This window comes from Cornus florida, unplaced genomic scaffold (genome assembly GCF_030987335.1).
Source record: "Cornus florida cultivar Cherokee Brave unplaced genomic scaffold, ASM3098733v1 CherokeeBrave_3.0.0_Hap2_Chr09, whole genome shotgun sequence".
Taxonomy (NCBI): domain Eukaryota; kingdom Viridiplantae; phylum Streptophyta; class Magnoliopsida; order Cornales; family Cornaceae; genus Cornus; species Cornus florida.
Window position 1 is genome coordinate 96,014,305 of NW_026775579.1, and position 18,567 is coordinate 96,032,871.

Here is an 18,567-nt window from a genome sequence, read left to right on the forward strand (position 1 = left end):
TGTACTAGGCCGTCGTGTATTTATGTCTTGTATACTAATTTCAAACTACTGTCCACCAACGAACGTGCAGTCACCTACCTTCCCCAACCTCTTTTCATTATTCTCTTTCTATCATAAATTCCTTTTTCTCTTTCCTTTTTGGTTTTTACATTGTCTCTCATCTATTTTAGTTATTATTATTATTATTTTTAAAATATGTGTATTAACCCCACAATACACACCATTCAAATTAAGAGTGCAATTCAAAAGCGTGATATTAAGGACTTACCTTTCGAATCCCTACCAATACAGCTATACCTTGAAGACATTTATTTTGTTATTTATTGGGCTCAATGAATTATTTTACAATCATCTCTTTGCATCATTCTTAAATTACCCATGTCAATTTCAAAATATAGATAAAAAAGAAAAAAAAAAAAATTTATGTATGTATGTAAGTATAATGTGTATGTGTGTGTTTTTTATACAAAAAACAAAGGAACATTGATGGTGGAAAACCTTTATACTTTTGAATGCCAGCACTAAAAATTTTAGTTTCTTTGAAATCAAAATTTTAAAAACTAATTTAAATAAAAGTTTTAACTCTATAGTGTTAGATAATACATGTGTTGAAAAATGGCTTTTTAAGTGTAAAGAACGCTAGTGGTGTGTTTATTAAGTCACTTGTACAGCAAAAATAATTACCACCTGAAATGTAAAATAAACTAGAAAAAATTGGATTTCAAACTAGGAAGAATAAAGGCGTTGAATAATAAAAGCTAAAGCAATAAAAAAAAATTAGAGTATTGACTAGTGGTATTGAAAACGTCACAAAACACCAAATATCTGAAGTTATAGAACTTAAAAATTTGAATTGAATTTACAATTTAGAAGCTTTGAAAGAATACCATCTCACTCCATTTAATGTATTTAATATCCATCTTCTTTCTGACTTTGATGTTAAATTGTATACAATAGTTCTTTAAACTGACGTTACTTTTACATTTTTCGCGATCTCCTTTTTCACAATTCGTACTGGTTTTTACTTTCATTCTCACCTTATAAAACTTAAATTTTACATGTTCTTCCACTACAACTATGTGAATTTATTTCTCTTTAGTAATAGGGTGGACTGCGTGATTTATTTGGTAGGGGAAAAAAAAAAAAAAAAAAAAATTTACAGGGACATGCCAAATAATTATTACTTTCAATCCAGTATCATTTAAACATCTTATAATTGTTTTTCATACTCCCTTCTCTGTTTTTGGGTTCCATCTCTGTCCACTTGCCTTTTTTTCTCACCTTTTCCTCCCTCTCATGCGCTCCCGATTCTCTCTCTCTGCACTCTATCCACCACTACTACTACTATTTCTTTCACATCGCCCTCTCTCTATCTACTTTCTCTCTCTAAAATCCTTGAATTCGTAAGCAGTAACAGATTCTTTCTTTGAAGAGACGATGAAAAGTACCAAAACCAAAACCTCAATGAAAAACCATATTCTCCTGATTCCTCTCTAATCTTGCTATTTCTCATTGCCCATCACATCGTCTTTTTCATTTTCTCTCTCTAAAGTTATATATATGCTCACCATCTGCAACGTTCTTTGGCGATCTCCTAAAGCTGTGCCCTAAATTGCCAGACTTTTTTCTCTCTGGCATTTTGTACCATCAAGGTCTCAGCTCCGAACAATTGTAGGGTTTTTATAGATTTTTAATTTATTTTTTGGATGGATTCGGAGGACGATATGCACGACGCCAATGATGCCGAGTCCGTTGACGACTTCTACAGCGGTGACACGTACATGGACAGTGACAATGACGATGCTGCCGATTACGAGTTCTTGGATAACGACTCTGACAACTCCGATGACATTTCCTATAATCGCCAACAGGTGAATTCGCCGAAAAAGTTCACAACTTTAAGCTTTTTGTATATTGCTTTTCAATATAAAGCGGTGGACTGCTGTTATAGTTTACCCCCTTCATGTATGTTTATGCGATAATTTTTGTTGATCTTAGCTATTCTTATTTTGTAGTTTGCTTTGATTTCTGTTGATTTATGGATTTCACGTAAGTTTGGGATTGATGCACAGTTTGAGTCAAAATTATATATTTTAAAGCAAATTGTGTGACTATATGCCAAAAAGTCATCACGATGTTAGTTAAAACTTTGGGTGGATATAGAAGGGTCTAACGATAACCCTCTGTTATTAGGGAGGGGATGATTGCTAATTGCATAAATTCGGTTTGCAAATGGTATGGGTAGCTCCCATATACACAAGTAAGCTAATTGTTGATGTGTGAGATTGTTTCATCTTCTGCGAAGCCCTTGTCAAAGTTTGTGCTTTCCTAAATGAGTTGGTTGCTTGAATTCACAATTTTGTTTTCAGTTATTTAAGGGTTTTTTTCCTCTCTCTGTTTTATATAATCTCTGTTGGTCCAAATTTTGGGATAGTTATGAAACAAGTTAATTGGCATCAATGATTACGAGTTTTAAAGGGCTTAAGTTGATGTTCTTCGAGATTCTTCAGTTTTCAGTGTATCAAACATTTGGGACACCGGACACCCACAGTTACCCGAGAACACCTGTACCATATTGATTATCTATCTGGATAACATATTAGTGGACATGGTTTATTTTCTTATGAAGCACAGAATTTAATGATTTGAGAGAAATGTTTATACTTCTGCTATTAGTTTTCTTCTCCATAAGAAGTTTTTTTTTTTTTGATAAGTATAAGAATAACCTTAAAAACTGAACTGAATCTAGTAAGACTAGTTTGTGAGGAAAAGATATAAGCAAACGTCCTAAGCGCTCATCCATACTCAACTCATGTGGTTACACTAATTTGTTATTGTATAATCAATTCCAATATGACAAATTTACATCAGTTATAGAATACTTCTACATTTTAATAGCATAAGGTATCGCTAGAAAACAAAAAGCCTCAATTTTTTTTTTGTTTAAAAAAAAAAAAAAGAAAAAAAGAAAAAGAAAAAGCCTCAAAGCATTTTAATTATGTAATCCATATTAAACTCTCTATTTTTTTTTTTATTTTTAATTGTTATATGTGTAATCCATATTAACCCATTTTAACCTAACCCAGTGTACCAAATTTTAGAGTGTGTTCCTGTTAAACCTACAAATATGATTGTATTTGATTATCTGTAATTGGAGCATCAGGATAAGGCATGGTGAATTTCTTTCATTATCTCATATAAAGGGATGTAGCACTCCTTTGTCGCTAATCCTTTTCTCTGTGCCTTAAAAGAAACTTGCATGCATGACTTAGCCACAAAAGAGAAAAACAAAGAAAAAAGGATGCACAAATACAACATGCATGGGTGTATGTGACACAAGACAAATTATGGCGTCTTGATATAAAAGCGTTTAATGAAAAAGATTTCATGACTCTACTATAATGGAGTTGTGATCCATGAATTAATATTTTGTTCTGAATATGGATATGCATATTGCCATGAGAGTAACCAGTGTGTTTTTTCAATCTGAGTTAATATGATTGTCACAGGTCGATTTTTGTTTTGTTCTATAAAATCCTTTCTTATGAACTATTCACGTGCTGCTTTATGTTCCAGAAAAATTATACCGTTCTGGAGGGAGAAGATATTTGCAAACGTCAGGAGGATGACATCAGAATAGTTTCTACTGTCCTTTCCATATCAAAAATAGCTGCAAGCATCCTGCTTCGCCACTTCCATTGGTAAACCGTTCATTCCTTTTTGTTCTTCACCTTTAGCTGACATTGGAATTGATGACAACATTATATATATATGTGTGTATATATATCTAAATTGGTCGGTCAGAGTTGATTACGATTTTTTGATGTTGACGTATGTGTACTGAACGTCTGTAAATGTGGAACAAATTTACAAAATTTAGATGTTGCAACATTAGCAGGGTGAATCTCTATGCAATAAGGATGCATACTAGAGTACCATTTTTTGGGTTACTTGATGTCATGATAATATTTGACTAAATAGGAGTGTGAGTAACGTGCATGAGGCATGGTTTGCTGACGAAGATAGAGTTCGCGAGGCTATAGGCTTGTTGGAGAAGCCAGTTCAACTTTTAAACACTAGAGAAGTGAGTTATCTCCAATCTAGAAAGTAATCTTGAAATTCTTAGTCAATATTTATATCCCATTGTGGCTGTGGACTGCATGGTTATTGCGTTCTTATTCATGCTATTCTTGTTCTTGTGCACTTCTTAATTGCATTAAGCTCTTCTTTTGGCAGCTGACTTGTGGCATCTGTTTTGAGGCCTATCCTCTTGATAAGATTAAAACTGCTGCCTGTGCTCATCCTTTTTGTACTGCATGCTGGACAGGTTTGTTTCACTATACCATATTTGGGCTGAATTTATTACTTAGATCTGAGTTACATTTGCTGCTATTAACGTGAACTTATTCCGAAGATAAGTATATCTTTTTGTAAAGGTAAAATTTTCTCCACAACCCTCCCCTTTTAAAACACAATAAATGTCAAAGTGAAACTTTCCAGGATTCTCTTGCAAATCTCTCTACGTCTACCCTTCTCTACTTGAACCCAAGTTCTCTGTGTGTGTGATTTTTTAGGGGAGATGGGTAGTCGAGATTGGTGATGTTGGAGATTTAGATGGGTTGGTGATGAAGATAGTGCAGTGTGAGGGTGGGCATTGGTTCAGCAATTGTGGGGGTTTTCGTGTAGAGGGTGTAGATTTGGTGATGATGATGAAAAAAGTACTGGAAGTGGAATGATTGCAGTGTTAACGTTCATCATAGGTAGAGGTGGGGTTGGACTTTGGTTCTAGTGATAGAGGCACTGTTTGGTTTGGTTAGGGGTTGAATATCGTTTCTTTTGTACTTGTCAAAAAAAAAAAAAAAAACTGGCTCTTTTGGGTTGTATTAATGGTGTTTGAAGATAAGAGGTGATTGGTTGAAGTAGAGGTTGGTGTGTTCGGTTTTGTTTGATGATGACTATGATGGTGGTCAATTGTGAAGTGGTTTACAGTAGATTAGAATGACAATTGAGGTACAGGTGGTGGGTGGTGATGGCTTATCTTAGTGTTGGTCCTGGGAATCGAGTTCATTGCTGTGGTTGGGGTTTTGTTGGTGATGGTGTTCGATGAATCTAGTGGTATGGGTGGTGGCGGTGTGGGATGAAGAGAGAAGATTATTGTGGTAAAGTAAGAGTTGCATAGGTGGTAGTGTAGATAGGTCAACAATGAGTCTGTGAGAGGGACAGAATAATTGACGAAGGCCAGATTCCAGTAACACCTTGCTGATTTTTCCCATTGGGACTGCATATACAACCAAGGTTTTCAAAGTTATTCAATAAATATTTTAAATGGGGTTATATCTTATGCCGCATTACATATTTAGGCTTATGGCTTCCTCCTTTTTTATTTTAAAATATGATCAATTGATTAAGTTTTGTGCACTGGTTTCACTTTAGTACATTATATTTTTCTCTGTGTTTATTCTGGTAGGTTACATTAGCACATCCATCAATGATGGCCCTGGATGTTTGACACTGAGATGTCCGGATCCATCTTGTGGTGCTGCTGTTGGACAAGATATGATCAATATGTTGGCATCTGATGAAGATAAGGAGAAGTATTCTCGCTACCTTCTTAGATCATATATTGAAGACAATAGAAAGGTAGATATGAGACTGAATCTTGCCGTTCATGAGTTCACATTATGTCATGTTGTTTCAGTTATCAATATATTTTTATTTAAGAATTGACACATTGGTTGACAATGCCCTTGCTTCAATAAAACCTTAGAAATCGTAATTAGATAATGCATCACCATATACACTTAGAAGAAGAAAACATAAGATGGAACTATTTTAGAGTGAAATTGATTAGACATTTCGACCAGGTCACAAGGGGGTCCCATGTGAAACACCCAGCTTCTTCTTGCTAACAGGTGTTGCATCAATCTCACTTAGACATAGGACTTGCTTGTCTCATGCAATTGAAGAGCTAATTATTTTTTAATCTCACATTATGATATTAGTCTGTTATGTGAGTAAGCCATGAGTTTAAAGATTTAACATTTTAAATACAAATATTTTGGTTAGATATAACTTTTTAAATATAAATAGTTCGGGTTTGGAGCATCCAGATGGCTTAATATTTTCAGGCATGGTTTTTTTATTTTATTTTTTTTTATTTTTAATTTTTTTTTTTTGTTCTTTATTTTTGCTTTTTTCACCCTGTACAATTTTACTTCTGAAACAGAACTCATGTTAATTAGGATATCAAGTTGGTTTATGGTTTGCAGATACATACTTTATGTGCCATGTAAGGGTGACACTTCTTCTCTCACACTGATAAGTATACATGATAACTATTGAAGTTAATGGTGCTTTGGAAAATTTGTTTAGTTGACCAATTCGGCAGTGTAGGTTTCATGTAGATTATTTAAGACAGTACTTTTGCATTGCAGTTTTGTGGCAACCAATGTGGGCTAGTGTGCGTGGGCGGGTGCAAGGCACTGGCAGGCTACCACACTGGGTGAGCTACAGGTGCACAAATCCCACATCGCTTGGGTGTGGAAAGAAGAAGTGCTATATATGTAGGATTTGTACACTCCAAATGGTATGAGGCCTTTTGGGGTAACACCCAAGAAAAAATTTTTGCGGGCTTGGCCTAAAGCGGACAATATCATACTATGTGGTGGAGTGGGTCGTTACAAATAGTATGAGAGTCTGACCAGCTAGAAGTGTGGCCAACGAGGACGTTGGGTCCCTAAGGGGGTGATTGTGGGGACCTATGTGGGTGGGTGTGTGTGGGTGCAAGGCACTGACATGTTACCACATTGTGCGACCTACAGATGCACAACCTCACATGGCTTGGGTGTGGAAAGGGGAAGTGCTACATATGTAGGATTTGTACACTCCAAATGGTATGAGGCCTTTTGGGGTAACACCCAAGAACAAAACCGTGCGGGCTCGGGCCCAAAGCAAATAATATCATACCATGTGGTGGAGTGAGTCCTTACAAGTTTGGTCAGGCTCATGTTCCTTATTTTGTAGCCCTTGCATGGGAAAGAGCTGTGTTATCTCGAGAGTTGTAGTGATCTTTTAAATATTTATTCATAAATTCATAGTGAAAAACTTGCTCCTAAAATTTTCTCATGGTATATTACCAAACCTTTTGTTCCATACCTTTCCTATTTTTATTTTCAATTATTTGTTCTTTTGACCCTAGGGTAGGTACTCTTTATGAATAAATCCTAGAATTGAGTTGCATGCTTTCTGAGTCTACAATATGCTCTTATTCTCCTAAATGTCTTTTGAAGTATGTGGATTGTGACTTAAACTAGCCTTCCATAATTATTTTTATGCTTGTTTTCTTTGCCACAACAAATGATTCTGTATTTATATTTTGTTTTGCGTTGTCTACCCTTATTATTTTCTTTTTTTGTGCTTGTTGGGTGGTAGACCAAGTGGTGTCCAGCCCCAGGCTGCGAGTATGCCATTGAATTTGTTGTTGGCAGTGGAAGCTATGATGTCATTTGTCGTTGCTCATATGGCTTCTGTTGGAATGTAAGTGTTTTGACTATTTTTAAAAATTGTTTGAAAATTAGTAGTTATAAAATCACTATTTTCTGTTCATTTGATCATTAAGCTTATTAGTTATTATCGTGTGAGCTGAAATTGCAGTGTACAGAGGAAGCTCATCGCCCGGTGGATTGTGGTACTGTGGGCAAGTGGATTATGAAAAACAGCGCTGAGTCTGAAAATATGAATTGGTAGAGTATAAATATATTGCAGCATCTATAATAGTCAGAATCTTTCTTGCTTACAAAAAAAAAAAAAAAAAAAAAAAAAAAAAAAAGGAACAAATAAAGGAAGAAGCGTATAATATATTGCACGGTAAATGATTGTGTATTGACATTTCTTTTGGGGTTTTCTGTTGCTATAGTTATTGCTGAGAAATATGGTTCTAAGCAGTGCATTTAGTTAAGAAACTTTTCCACTATTTTTCTGGCTTGATTCCTGAACTACATAATGCATTGCCTTTTCAATGATTTGTTAATGTTAAGTGTCTAATTTTCCACTCTTCATTTGAATTTTGAAGTGATATGCATGTTTCTTTTTTGTATTTCATGAGGTGTTAAAGAAGGTGTTCCTTTTCTTTTATTATATGGATGTCTTACATTCTCTGCACAATGGTAATTGTTGATATGATATGATTCAGGATACTAGCTAATTCCAAGCCTTGTCCAAAGTGCAAGCGACCAATTGAGAAAAACCAAGGTTGTATGCACATTACATGCACGCCACCTTGCAAATTTGAGTTTTGCTGGTAAGTGTTGATTTCTGTGTTTTATATTTAAATTACCTGCAGGTTTAATTTTTCTGTTGACTATGTTCATTGGGAACTCGTCTGTTTTGTGTATGCATGCGCGTGTGTCTGTGTTTCCTTCTACTTTATCATTGTTTTGTGAAAATTTTGTGCCCTAAAGTGCATTGTCATTGAATAAGTGGTACTGTTGTGTCCTTCCTCATGCCATTTCTGTTTTGTCTATACCTGCAGGCTATGCCTTGGTGCGTGGTCGGACCATGGTGAAAGGACAGGTGGCTTCTATGCATGTAATCGTTATGAAGCAGCAAAGCAAGAGGGAGCGGTAATGGAACTAATTCAAAATTTCCTAGTCATCTACTCTGTTATATTTGATTATTAGTTTATTACTGTCAGGTTTATGCTTTGATATTATGAATTAATCATGATATACTTTTTTCAAATCTGTTTTGTTGTTTATAGTATGATGAAACTGAGAGGAGGAGGGAGATGGCTAAGAACTCTCTAGAGAGATATACTCATTATTATGAACGGTGGGCAACCAACCAGTCGGTATGCACAAGTTTATCTGATCCACCTCCATTCTCGATTCTTATATTCATGTATTATTTGTGAAATTTGCTGATTTCAGTAAAAAAGACATTACCCAGTGTGACCTTGTTTTTGAGGGTGCTTGGAGGGACGGGTTGTATGCAGACCAAGCCTTTGACACTATTTACACAAAGAATGTCCTTGTATTCGAACTTGAACATGTGTTCTCAAGCAATGACTTTTACGTTTGTTAGATTCAATGTTTGTTCAAAACCTGCTTATTGTCACCATTTTTGGGTTTCATATATAAATTTTTAATATAAATGGTATCAAATTTTGGTAATAATAACTTTGGTTTAATGTATTAATTTCTACTTCAAATGCTTGCATATGTATTTTTAAATTTATATTAGTGTTCATAATTAATGCTTGTAGTCTATTTTCTCTCCTTTCATTTTATCATTTTATTCTATAGTGATTTCTGCTTTTAACTCTTATATTGTTCAACATAAACACTTCTTAATTAGGAGCTAGGTAGAATTTTGTTCTGTTACTTTCTGTAGCTGTTACTGTTTGATAGGCTTCTACTAGGAGAGTTTGCCTCACTGTATAACCTTTCTGCTTCTGGTGTCAAGCTTTTGTTGGGTAACTATGATTTTGCAGGCAAATGAACTTTTGGATGCCACTATTTAACTGTTCATTTCTATTTTTTGAGAAGTTTTTCATAATTGAATTTCGTTTCCTTAAGTCTTGTAATCAATATAATTACTTGCCCAGAATACCCCTTTTGGATTACTATTGCAGTATTGGTTATCATAACACATGATGGGCACAATTAAGGTTGAAATGTTTTCTTAAAAAATCTGTGGCTGAAATATGGTATTAAGTAAGGTCGAGTTAGTTACCAAGAATGAAAATGTTGTCGGAATATCAAAATTACACAAGTATAATATTTTCGTCTTTGTTATCGTTAAGTTTGCTGTTTTTTCTTCCATTGTTTCAATGGGAAATGGAAAATGACCATATTAGTCAGCCATAGGCATAGGCTATCAAAATCATCACATCCTAAGCCTACTATATTTGAGTGTTAGATTTTCCTTTAGGTATAAGAAATTTGTCTGTCAGTTTCTCTACATTAATCTTGGTTATTGCAATCATATATTCGACCAGAATACATAAAAGTTTGTTTAACATTCCAATTTAGTAACCCTTTAGAATTCATATTTATATACTTGTATTTCATGTGATAAGTTTTCTTCTGTTTTAGGTAGTGTTTTTTATCAGGTGACGCTGCATTCATATTGGAAACTTTGACGCATAATGGATAAGAAAAGAATAATTTTAAAAATATTTTCTAAATTATGTTAATATATTCTTTTAGGTTGGAAGCATGCGTTGGTTAATTTTTTCTTTCTTTCTTTTGTTTGAATACCTAATGAGTACCATTTGCGATGTTTATAAAGAAAATCAAAGATCACTCTTCACAGGCTTTTGCTGGAATAATGATTTGAGCTGCTTGTTTTTTATGTTTCATCTCTGCTAAACATTCTTCTTTTTCCTTTCTAAATTTAATTAGTGTATGTGAAAACATGCTTATAAAAAAAAATGTACGTGCAAACATGAGTTAGTAATTTCATAGAAGTAAATATTTTCTTTGGATTGCTATCTAAAATTTCTGTTTTCTTCTTTGACAGTCAAGGCAAAAAGCTCTAGCGGATTTGCAACAAATGCAAACTGTTCATGTAAGCAAAATTCTACTATGTTTTGCAGTTCTATTGGTTTTCAAAAGGGGGAAAAAAAAAAACCATTCTCTAGGTTGTTGAGTCTTATGACAGATAAGGTAGCTGCCCTGTAAAGAAGTATCTCTGATAATTAGACATCACCAATATTTAGGTTGCATATTTAAGGATTCAAAATATATTATTCTTTAAAATGCATTGTAAATCTATGGAGGACTTCAGATCTTGTGGATAGCACGAGAGCTTACAGATTTTTTTGGTCTTTTGTGCAGTTGTACATGGGTGCACTCCCATTTTGAGCGCTCTTTAATGAAGTCTTATCATTTTTTTTCTTCGTAACATTATGAACTCGATCAATTATATTATATGCATACTCCCTCCAATGCAAAATAAGTGGTCGTTTTTTAAATTCTCACATGCAAGAATGAATTCACACTCAACTGAGAAGTACAATTTACCAAAACTAAGTCTGGAGCTTAAAAGATTTATATTTCTAACTTAATGGATAAATTTTCAAACCGGGTTATTTAGGAAAGATTCAATTTTTATACATTGATTTTCAAAAGGGATGGTTACTTTTGGGACATCTCAAAAAGGAAAGAGGAACACTTTTTTTTTTTTGGGACTGGGAGTATAATATAAACATTTTTTTATTGAATTTGTGGTTCGTTTCAAGAAGTTATTTTAATTGTTATTTAAGAAGTTTTGATGTATTTTGTTAACAACTGCTACCTGGAGAAATAATTCCTCTCTTTCTTTCTTTATTTTCTTTTGGCTTTAAATGTTTTGGAATGGCAACCTTGACTGGTCTCCTTTTCTGGATGCTGAAATTCACCGGGTATGGAACAGTAATACAACTGAATGAAAAAGCTGCTTGAGGATAGTTCTCTAGTGTAGTGGCTGCTTATTTTTATTTTGATGGCAGTGGAACTTACTTTGAAAATATTTACCTCATACAATGTATGCTAGCTGTCAAGTTTTTCATCTTCTTTTTATGATCCGAAATATCATCAGATGGCAGGATCATCTACGGTTTCTTCTTTAGCTTAAATAATCTGCTTTGGTAAGCACTGCTAATCCTGGGTATGGCCCCCCTATAAAGCAATAGGGGACGGTCTATTTTTCTACTATGATTTAATAAACTGACCGTTCAGCTAGCCTTTCAGTTCTTAAGAGATGCATCTCTCCCATCCTCTCTCTCTCTCTTTATATGTAATGTTTTTCTTTATCTTTTCAGCTTGAGAAGCTTAGTGACAAACAGTCTCAACCGGAGTCACAGCTAAAGTTCATTACGGAGGCCTGGTTACAGGTAAGATTAGATTTTGTTGCTTTAAATTCAAAAATGTTAATCTGTTCTATTGTTAGAATAAAGAAAAATGAATTTGAAAAATCTCAACTTTGGAAAATTAAAATTGTCTATATGAACTAGTGTACTTGCTTTTAACTTGGGAACTAATTTTAGTTTGTCAAAATATTTAGGGATGATGTAATATATGGGTCATCAACTAGTGTCCTTGCTTTTAGTTTCTTTGATGACTTGAGGCAATTAAGGGCTCATGTTTTTCCCCATATGTGATGAGATTTGAATTTATGATTGTGGCGGTTGTAACATGTACGTTTACACACAAGCTCTCTCTCTCTCTCCCCTTCTTCTTCCTGAGAAGTTTGGCGGGTGTGGGTGGCACTGACTTTTACCAGATAGGAAGCACAAGCTTGAAACTATGAAATGATTAAAAGATCTACATATCAAGTTCATATAAGATACATTCCCTGTCCTCATTTTTGGACAGTTTTTCTCATGGATAGTCCAAATCCCTGTGTTTGTGCTGAATCATACACTGATTCATGGCTGAAGGTCCAAAGTGATATTCTCAAGATTAAATGCACTGCTATGTTACATGGGCTCTTCAAAAGTAGTGAAATACCTGTGTCGGACACCTATTGCTCGGACATGGGTATGGGATACGTGTTTGTGTCTGACTCTTTTGGTTGGTCATGTACTTAAAAAACATATCCAATCATTCAATTATATTATATTATTACTTTAAAATGAATTAAATGCCTATATTGAACATTTTATTAGATAAAAAAATTACTTTACTCTAGAAAATAAAATAATTAATAAAATAAATATTTAGTCGTGTCTGTGTATCCTTCTATTTGGAGATTTGATACGTCTGACACACGGATACATACCTGTGTCTGACACAAATACCTGAGTCCATGTAACGTAGATGCACTGTATTCTTTTCCTTTTTTTTCCCCTTCATGAAGTTAAAATTTTAACAGGGGGCAGAAAGACATATCACTTGTTTAAAGCAGGTGGAATTAACTCTATGCCAAACATATTTAACGGGGGGCAGACATATCACTTGTTTAAAGCTGGTGGAACTAACTCTATGCAAATCATAAATCGCTGATACACCCAGGCCAAAATCTATTTTGGATAGCCAACAAGGCAACCACCATTCAACTTAAAAGCTCTTGGAAGTTCAAGTCCTGTGTTTTTTCACTGAGAATTTATTCATTGAGATTTAGAAATAATTTTATATCTTTTATCAATTTGAAAAATGATTGAACTACTACTACTTCACGGACTGTTGACTAAAGAACTGTAAACTGGATTTTAGGTCATGCGTATCAAGAGATTATCCCTACTCTATATAGGTAATGCATACTATTCTGGGTATCTAAAATCACTCAATGCTGGTATTGCATACTTGAATTAGAAGTTAAAGCTGATAAAGCATTCCCGGTAAAAAGATTGACGGTGGGCTGGAGTTTTATGTACTTTTTAGGTGTATGGAGAAGTTGTATACTTTGATTTATATGTCCCTATAATGTTCTGGATAACAATGACTTTAAAATTCGCCACTTCAATCTTTTACTTATCTGCACACGGGCATTCATCCGAACTTAAACTCAACTTCAAATCTTTATGATGTGTATGATTAAATCTCAGTAAGATTTTTGCAATAATTCTTAATTCCGTCTTTGGTGGAAGTGACAAAGTTTTTCCTTGGGTATGGCATTCTGATGTATGTATGTTATGATCCTTGTACATGTCCACAGATTGTTGAATGTAGGCGAGTGTTGAAATGGACCTATGCATATGGGTACTATTTACCTGAGAATGAACAAGCCAAGAGGCAATTCTTTGAGTACTTGCAAGGTATACTTTTCCTCTCAATTTCTATAAAGTACAATACCAGAATTGTTTGTGTTCTTTTCTGTTTACTGTTGTGTATGTCATTTCGTATTTCTGTGCAGGTGAGGCTGAAGCTGGTTTAGAAAGGCTTCATCAATGTGCTGAGAAGGATTTACAAACGTATCTCACTGCTGAAGGCCCTTCAAATGATTTCAATGATTTCCGTACAAAATTAGCTGGATTGACTAGGTAATTTTTCCCAAAAGCTTCCGCAGTAGTGATAAATCCACATAAAACCTGTGTTGTATTGCCTGACGCATCTCTCTCTCTCTCTCTCTCTCTCTCTCTCTCTCTCTTTCTCTCTCTCCAAGTGACTTCCCTCAAAGAGTAACCCCGCTTTGCATTTTCTTACAACTTGTAAATTTTGAACTAAATGTAATTGAAAAGAAAGAAGAGTTGTAGGGAAATGAACTAATAGGAAAAGCCACTCGCCAGGAATCTAATAGAAAATGTAGTTGAAAGATGAAAGTGTTGCTGGACATCTATTTTTTGCACAAAATTTTGTTTTTTGACATATCATCTTCAGAATGTAACTAGTTGTTGCCTATTTTATTGTTCAATATGTTGGCATCCTGTTGATTCCCTCCTCCAACCCTCTCTTTCTATCTCATCCATCCCCCCGCCCCCATCTTCTCCCCTAGAAGGGGGGATAAAAGCCTTTACTTTGCAAAATTTAACTGGAACCCACATTGTTCTCCAAACCCAACATTCAGTCAAAACCTTAACATTGTCACCTTTCAATACTTGGATCCCACCATTGCCATAAATCGTTCCCACAGGCTGTCTTCTACCATGTGAGTCATACCTTAGGACTGTTGTCATCTTATTTCAACCATTACCCTACAATTGTCACGATTGTCATCTATTATATTCTGAACCATCTATGTTGGTGGCTGTGGTGATCAATTTTACTTGCACCAGTCATAACTTCACATGTTCAGCTCAAACTTTCTTGAATTAAAGAATGGCCTTATTGTTATTGTTAAAGAGGGAGAGTTTAATGGAAATGGAAATTAAGAGTGTCTTCAGTAGTAATACTATTTATGGTTGATTATAAATGTGTAGACGCAGGTGCTACTATGTTGACAAAAACATGAGTATCAAGCAGACAAAAACATGAGTATCAAGCTATGTATCTGTAGGGCAGATAGGTTGTAAGAAGAGCTGTGCATTGTGAAGTTGGTCATTTTGTTGTTGATTTTTGGTTGACAAACTGTGAGTCGGTTATTTTAACTTCCAATTCTGTTGTCTAGAATATATTACGAGGACTTGTTTTATCTGGTACTCAAAAAACAAAGAATTGTTGTCCTTAGTCATTTACTTTTGCAACTAATTTTAAAAAAATGTTGTCAAATAGTAAAAGATTCTCAGTAAAAACACTCGATACTCATGCTGTGTGTTCCTAGTAATCAAGTCCATGGAGCTCATGCCCCCTTCAAGTATCATAGAACTCCAGAACAAGCTTTAGATTGTCTATGGTTGTCAGAAAATGTTGGGACACTACTAGGATGAGCAACACCATCTAATGTATTTTAGCTGGAGGTGCTTTCCCAGTTGATTTGTTTTGGGTTTAGCACCAACACTGCAAGGTGAGGGTTTCACGATGCATTCTCACCCCTCCCCCCAAAATAATAAAAGAGTTGGTAATTGCAATATATATATATATATATATATATATATATATATATGTTAAAAATATATATCTATATTTCATTTCCTTTGGCTATTGACAAAGCTGTGGTTTGGTTCTATTAAAGGGTAAAATACACTGATCTCCCTTAATTTTTAGGGAAATTACACTCGGCAAAATTTTTGAAGAAAAGTTGCACTTAACCCCAATTAAAATGGATGTCAAAAATGTGTGTGAAATTACTATTATGCCCAGATTGTTATAATAATAAAATGGATGAAAAATCTGTTCCTGTAAATTGAGATTTTTGCTCACTGGTTATTATAACTATTCTCGTCTCCTCTTCTTCCCTCTCCCCGCTCTCTTTCTCAACCTCCTACCACCACCACCCCCCAACCATGTCCACCTCTTCTCACCACTTTCACCAGCATACCACCTCTCTCCTCTCCATCTTCTGTTTTCTCTTTCTTCTCTCCACCTTTACCACCGCCATCTCCAAGCATGCCCTCTCCCACCAGTTCCACCACTACCGCCTCTCTCCTCTCTCTTCTTCCCTCTCTCCCTTCTCTCTCCATACCCACCTCTTCCACCGCCGCCATCCCTCCCACTGCCACCACCTCCTCCCACCACTGTCACCATCTCCCCCTCTCAAGCCAAGATTACCTACGCTCTTTCTATCTACACACACAGACACACACATATATAGTATGTATATGTCAAAGTTTAAGGTTGTCGTGAGGGAAATCAGGGGGTTTCATTTTCAGTACATGGGTAAATGGGGCTCCCAAATGGGATGATAATCAGCCCAAGAATTATCCCAATTGGCTCCCGCAGAGTAAATATGGGAGGGGAAGGAGCAGTCAAGATCGTTGAGGCATTGGGAGAGGAAATTGTAGAAGCCATTGACAGAAGTGGTGGTGGACAAAGAATGATTCGTCGAGGGAAGTAAGAAAAAGATGGTGTGGTGTGAAAAAGGTGATGGAGATTGATAGAAATTTAAATTGACAGATGTAGAAGAAGAAGAAGAAGAAGAAGACGAAATGTAAACACTTTACCGAATATAGCTTCAGACTCAGGTTTTCTATATGATGGAAAGAATTATGTTTGGCGTAATTATGGGTGCTTCCTTTAGAGTGAAAGGGATTATCGAGAATTTGCCATTAACATTGTTTAATGGTTAGCAACGTGGAATATGAAAATGCGGTGTGTGGTAATTTCATATCATTTTAAGGGTTATTAGGTCATTTGAGAGGGGTTGATGGGTATTTTGGTCAATACATTCAATAGTGTGACAGGACAAGCTGCAATTTGGACAACAAACGGCATGGTGTAGTTGTTTCATTTTTTTTTATGCCAAGTATAATTCTCTAACCTCAAGGGGATTCTTGGTGTATTTTAGCCTATATTAAATGTTTATGCCTCAGGGATTATGGAGGCTTTGGTTTCTCCCTCTCCCTTCTACTGTACCTTTCTTCCTTTTATTTCTTATTTATGTTGAGTCCCTTTTTCCCTTTACCCTGGTGATTGAAAACTTGATGTTTCTTCTAAGGTTGCATATTTGTTAGTCAGTCACTTTAAGAGCTTGATTTAGTTATTTGAGCAATTGTGAATTTCCATTTACATTCATCATGTTTATTGGTTATTGGAGCTCTTGATATACTTACTTTCTTTCAAGTGATTACCGTCACACAGCTTGTAGTCTGTTTTATCAGAAAATGCCAGAACTTTTCCTGATTGAATTATGCTGTATTTGCAATTGTAACAGTGTGACTCGAAATTACTTCGAGAACTTGGTTAGAGCATTAGAGAATGGTCTATCGGATGTGGATTCCCAAGGGGCTTGCAGCAAGACAATAAACTCAAAAAGCATAGGAGGGGGTGGCAAGGGGAAAGGTGGGAGGGGAAAGGGAGCTTATTCTCGGTCCAGTGGGCCAAGCAGAAATTCGGATTCAGATGGTTGGTCATGCGATCAATGTACTTTTATGAATGCCAGGTCTGCAACCACATGCCAGATATGTCACCAGCGACGATGAAATAATACCACAAAACCGGTGGGTCTCACTTGGAGAGTATACTTGTGGAAGGAAGGAAGAAAGAAGAAAAGGCAAGTTTGAGAAGGCATTCCTGGGCATAAAAGGTTTGCTGGCTTGATCCTTTTGACTGAGGTTGTTAATTGAATGAAATGGAAGGGAAAAAGAATGACGAAAAATGAGAAAATAGCATCCACATTTGTTTTTCTTGTGTGTGTTAGAAGTACCATGTAATGTTCTCGTGTATATAGTTTCTATCCATAATCAATCAAGTTACTTAACAAGGTTCCTGGACTTGTTTATGTTACCTGATTTATGTATGTAACACAGTGCAAAGGAAAATGCACATCTATTTGTTCCTAGTCTTTGTAGAATGTATAATGAAAGACATTTTCCAACAACAGTCTTTGCAGATATTGATAAAATGACAAAGGATGACTTTTCATTAAGCATTATGAGGAGAGGTTTACAAGTTACTATTGATGTTACTGAGGCAGGCAGGCATGCCAATCTCTGAAAGTCAAAAAGGTCATTTGCTTGCCTTTTGGCTAGTTGTTGAATATTTATTTATTTAATTTCTTCAACACAAGTCAATCATATGTTTAGTTTTGAATTATCAATAAAAACCTTTTCGCGGTGGGATGGTGCCTCTGGTGAACTTTGAAGTGTCAGTCTGTATTTATTAATCTAATTTCTAACGCTTCTTGTCTTGAGTATAAGATTTTCAAAGGTATAAAAGGCTTTACGTGTTTTGTAATGATGTGAAACTTAGTTGAGGAACAGTAACCTCATTGTCTTCAAATCCGTCGAGGGACATTATCCTAAATTTGTAATTACATTCAAGTAATTTGATCACTAGTAATTTTTCTTTAAACCATCTTTATTTTAAATATTCTAGATTGTCATTTTTGTCGAGGATTAATCTTCTGATTCTGTATATTAATTATGTAACAAAATTTATTAAATAAATATAAGGCAATATAGGACTAATGACATTTCTTGGGTGCAGACGAATTTGATGCTTATAACTTGTGGCAATATTTTGATATGGACTGAAGCAGGATACGTAGAACTGTACCCATGGTAATACCTATAAGCATGTCACGATGTCACAAAGATACAGAGAGATTAAG

The 18,567-nt window shown here is 35.2% G+C and overlaps 1 protein-coding gene across 1 annotated transcript; it reads left to right on the forward strand.

Annotated features, from left to right (window-relative positions):
• Nucleotides 1-1,215: 1,215 nt before the first annotated feature.
• On the forward strand, nt 1,216-17,883 carry LOC132275415 (probable E3 ubiquitin-protein ligase ARI8). The gene is made up of 15 exons (XM_059776896.1): nt 1,216-1,871; nt 3,577-3,701; nt 3,982-4,084; nt 4,237-4,327; nt 5,468-5,640; nt 7,432-7,536; nt 7,654-7,742; nt 8,192-8,299; nt 8,531-8,621; nt 8,759-8,848; nt 10,522-10,569; nt 11,804-11,875; nt 13,639-13,738; nt 13,837-13,963; nt 17,170-17,883. The coding sequence occupies exons 1-15, from the start codon at nt 1,707-1,709 to the stop codon at nt 17,435-17,437; spliced, it is 1,755 nt and encodes a 584-aa protein (XP_059632879.1). The 5' UTR covers nt 1,216-1,706; the 3' UTR covers nt 17,438-17,883.
• The last annotated feature ends 684 nt before the right edge of the window (nt 17,884-18,567 follow it).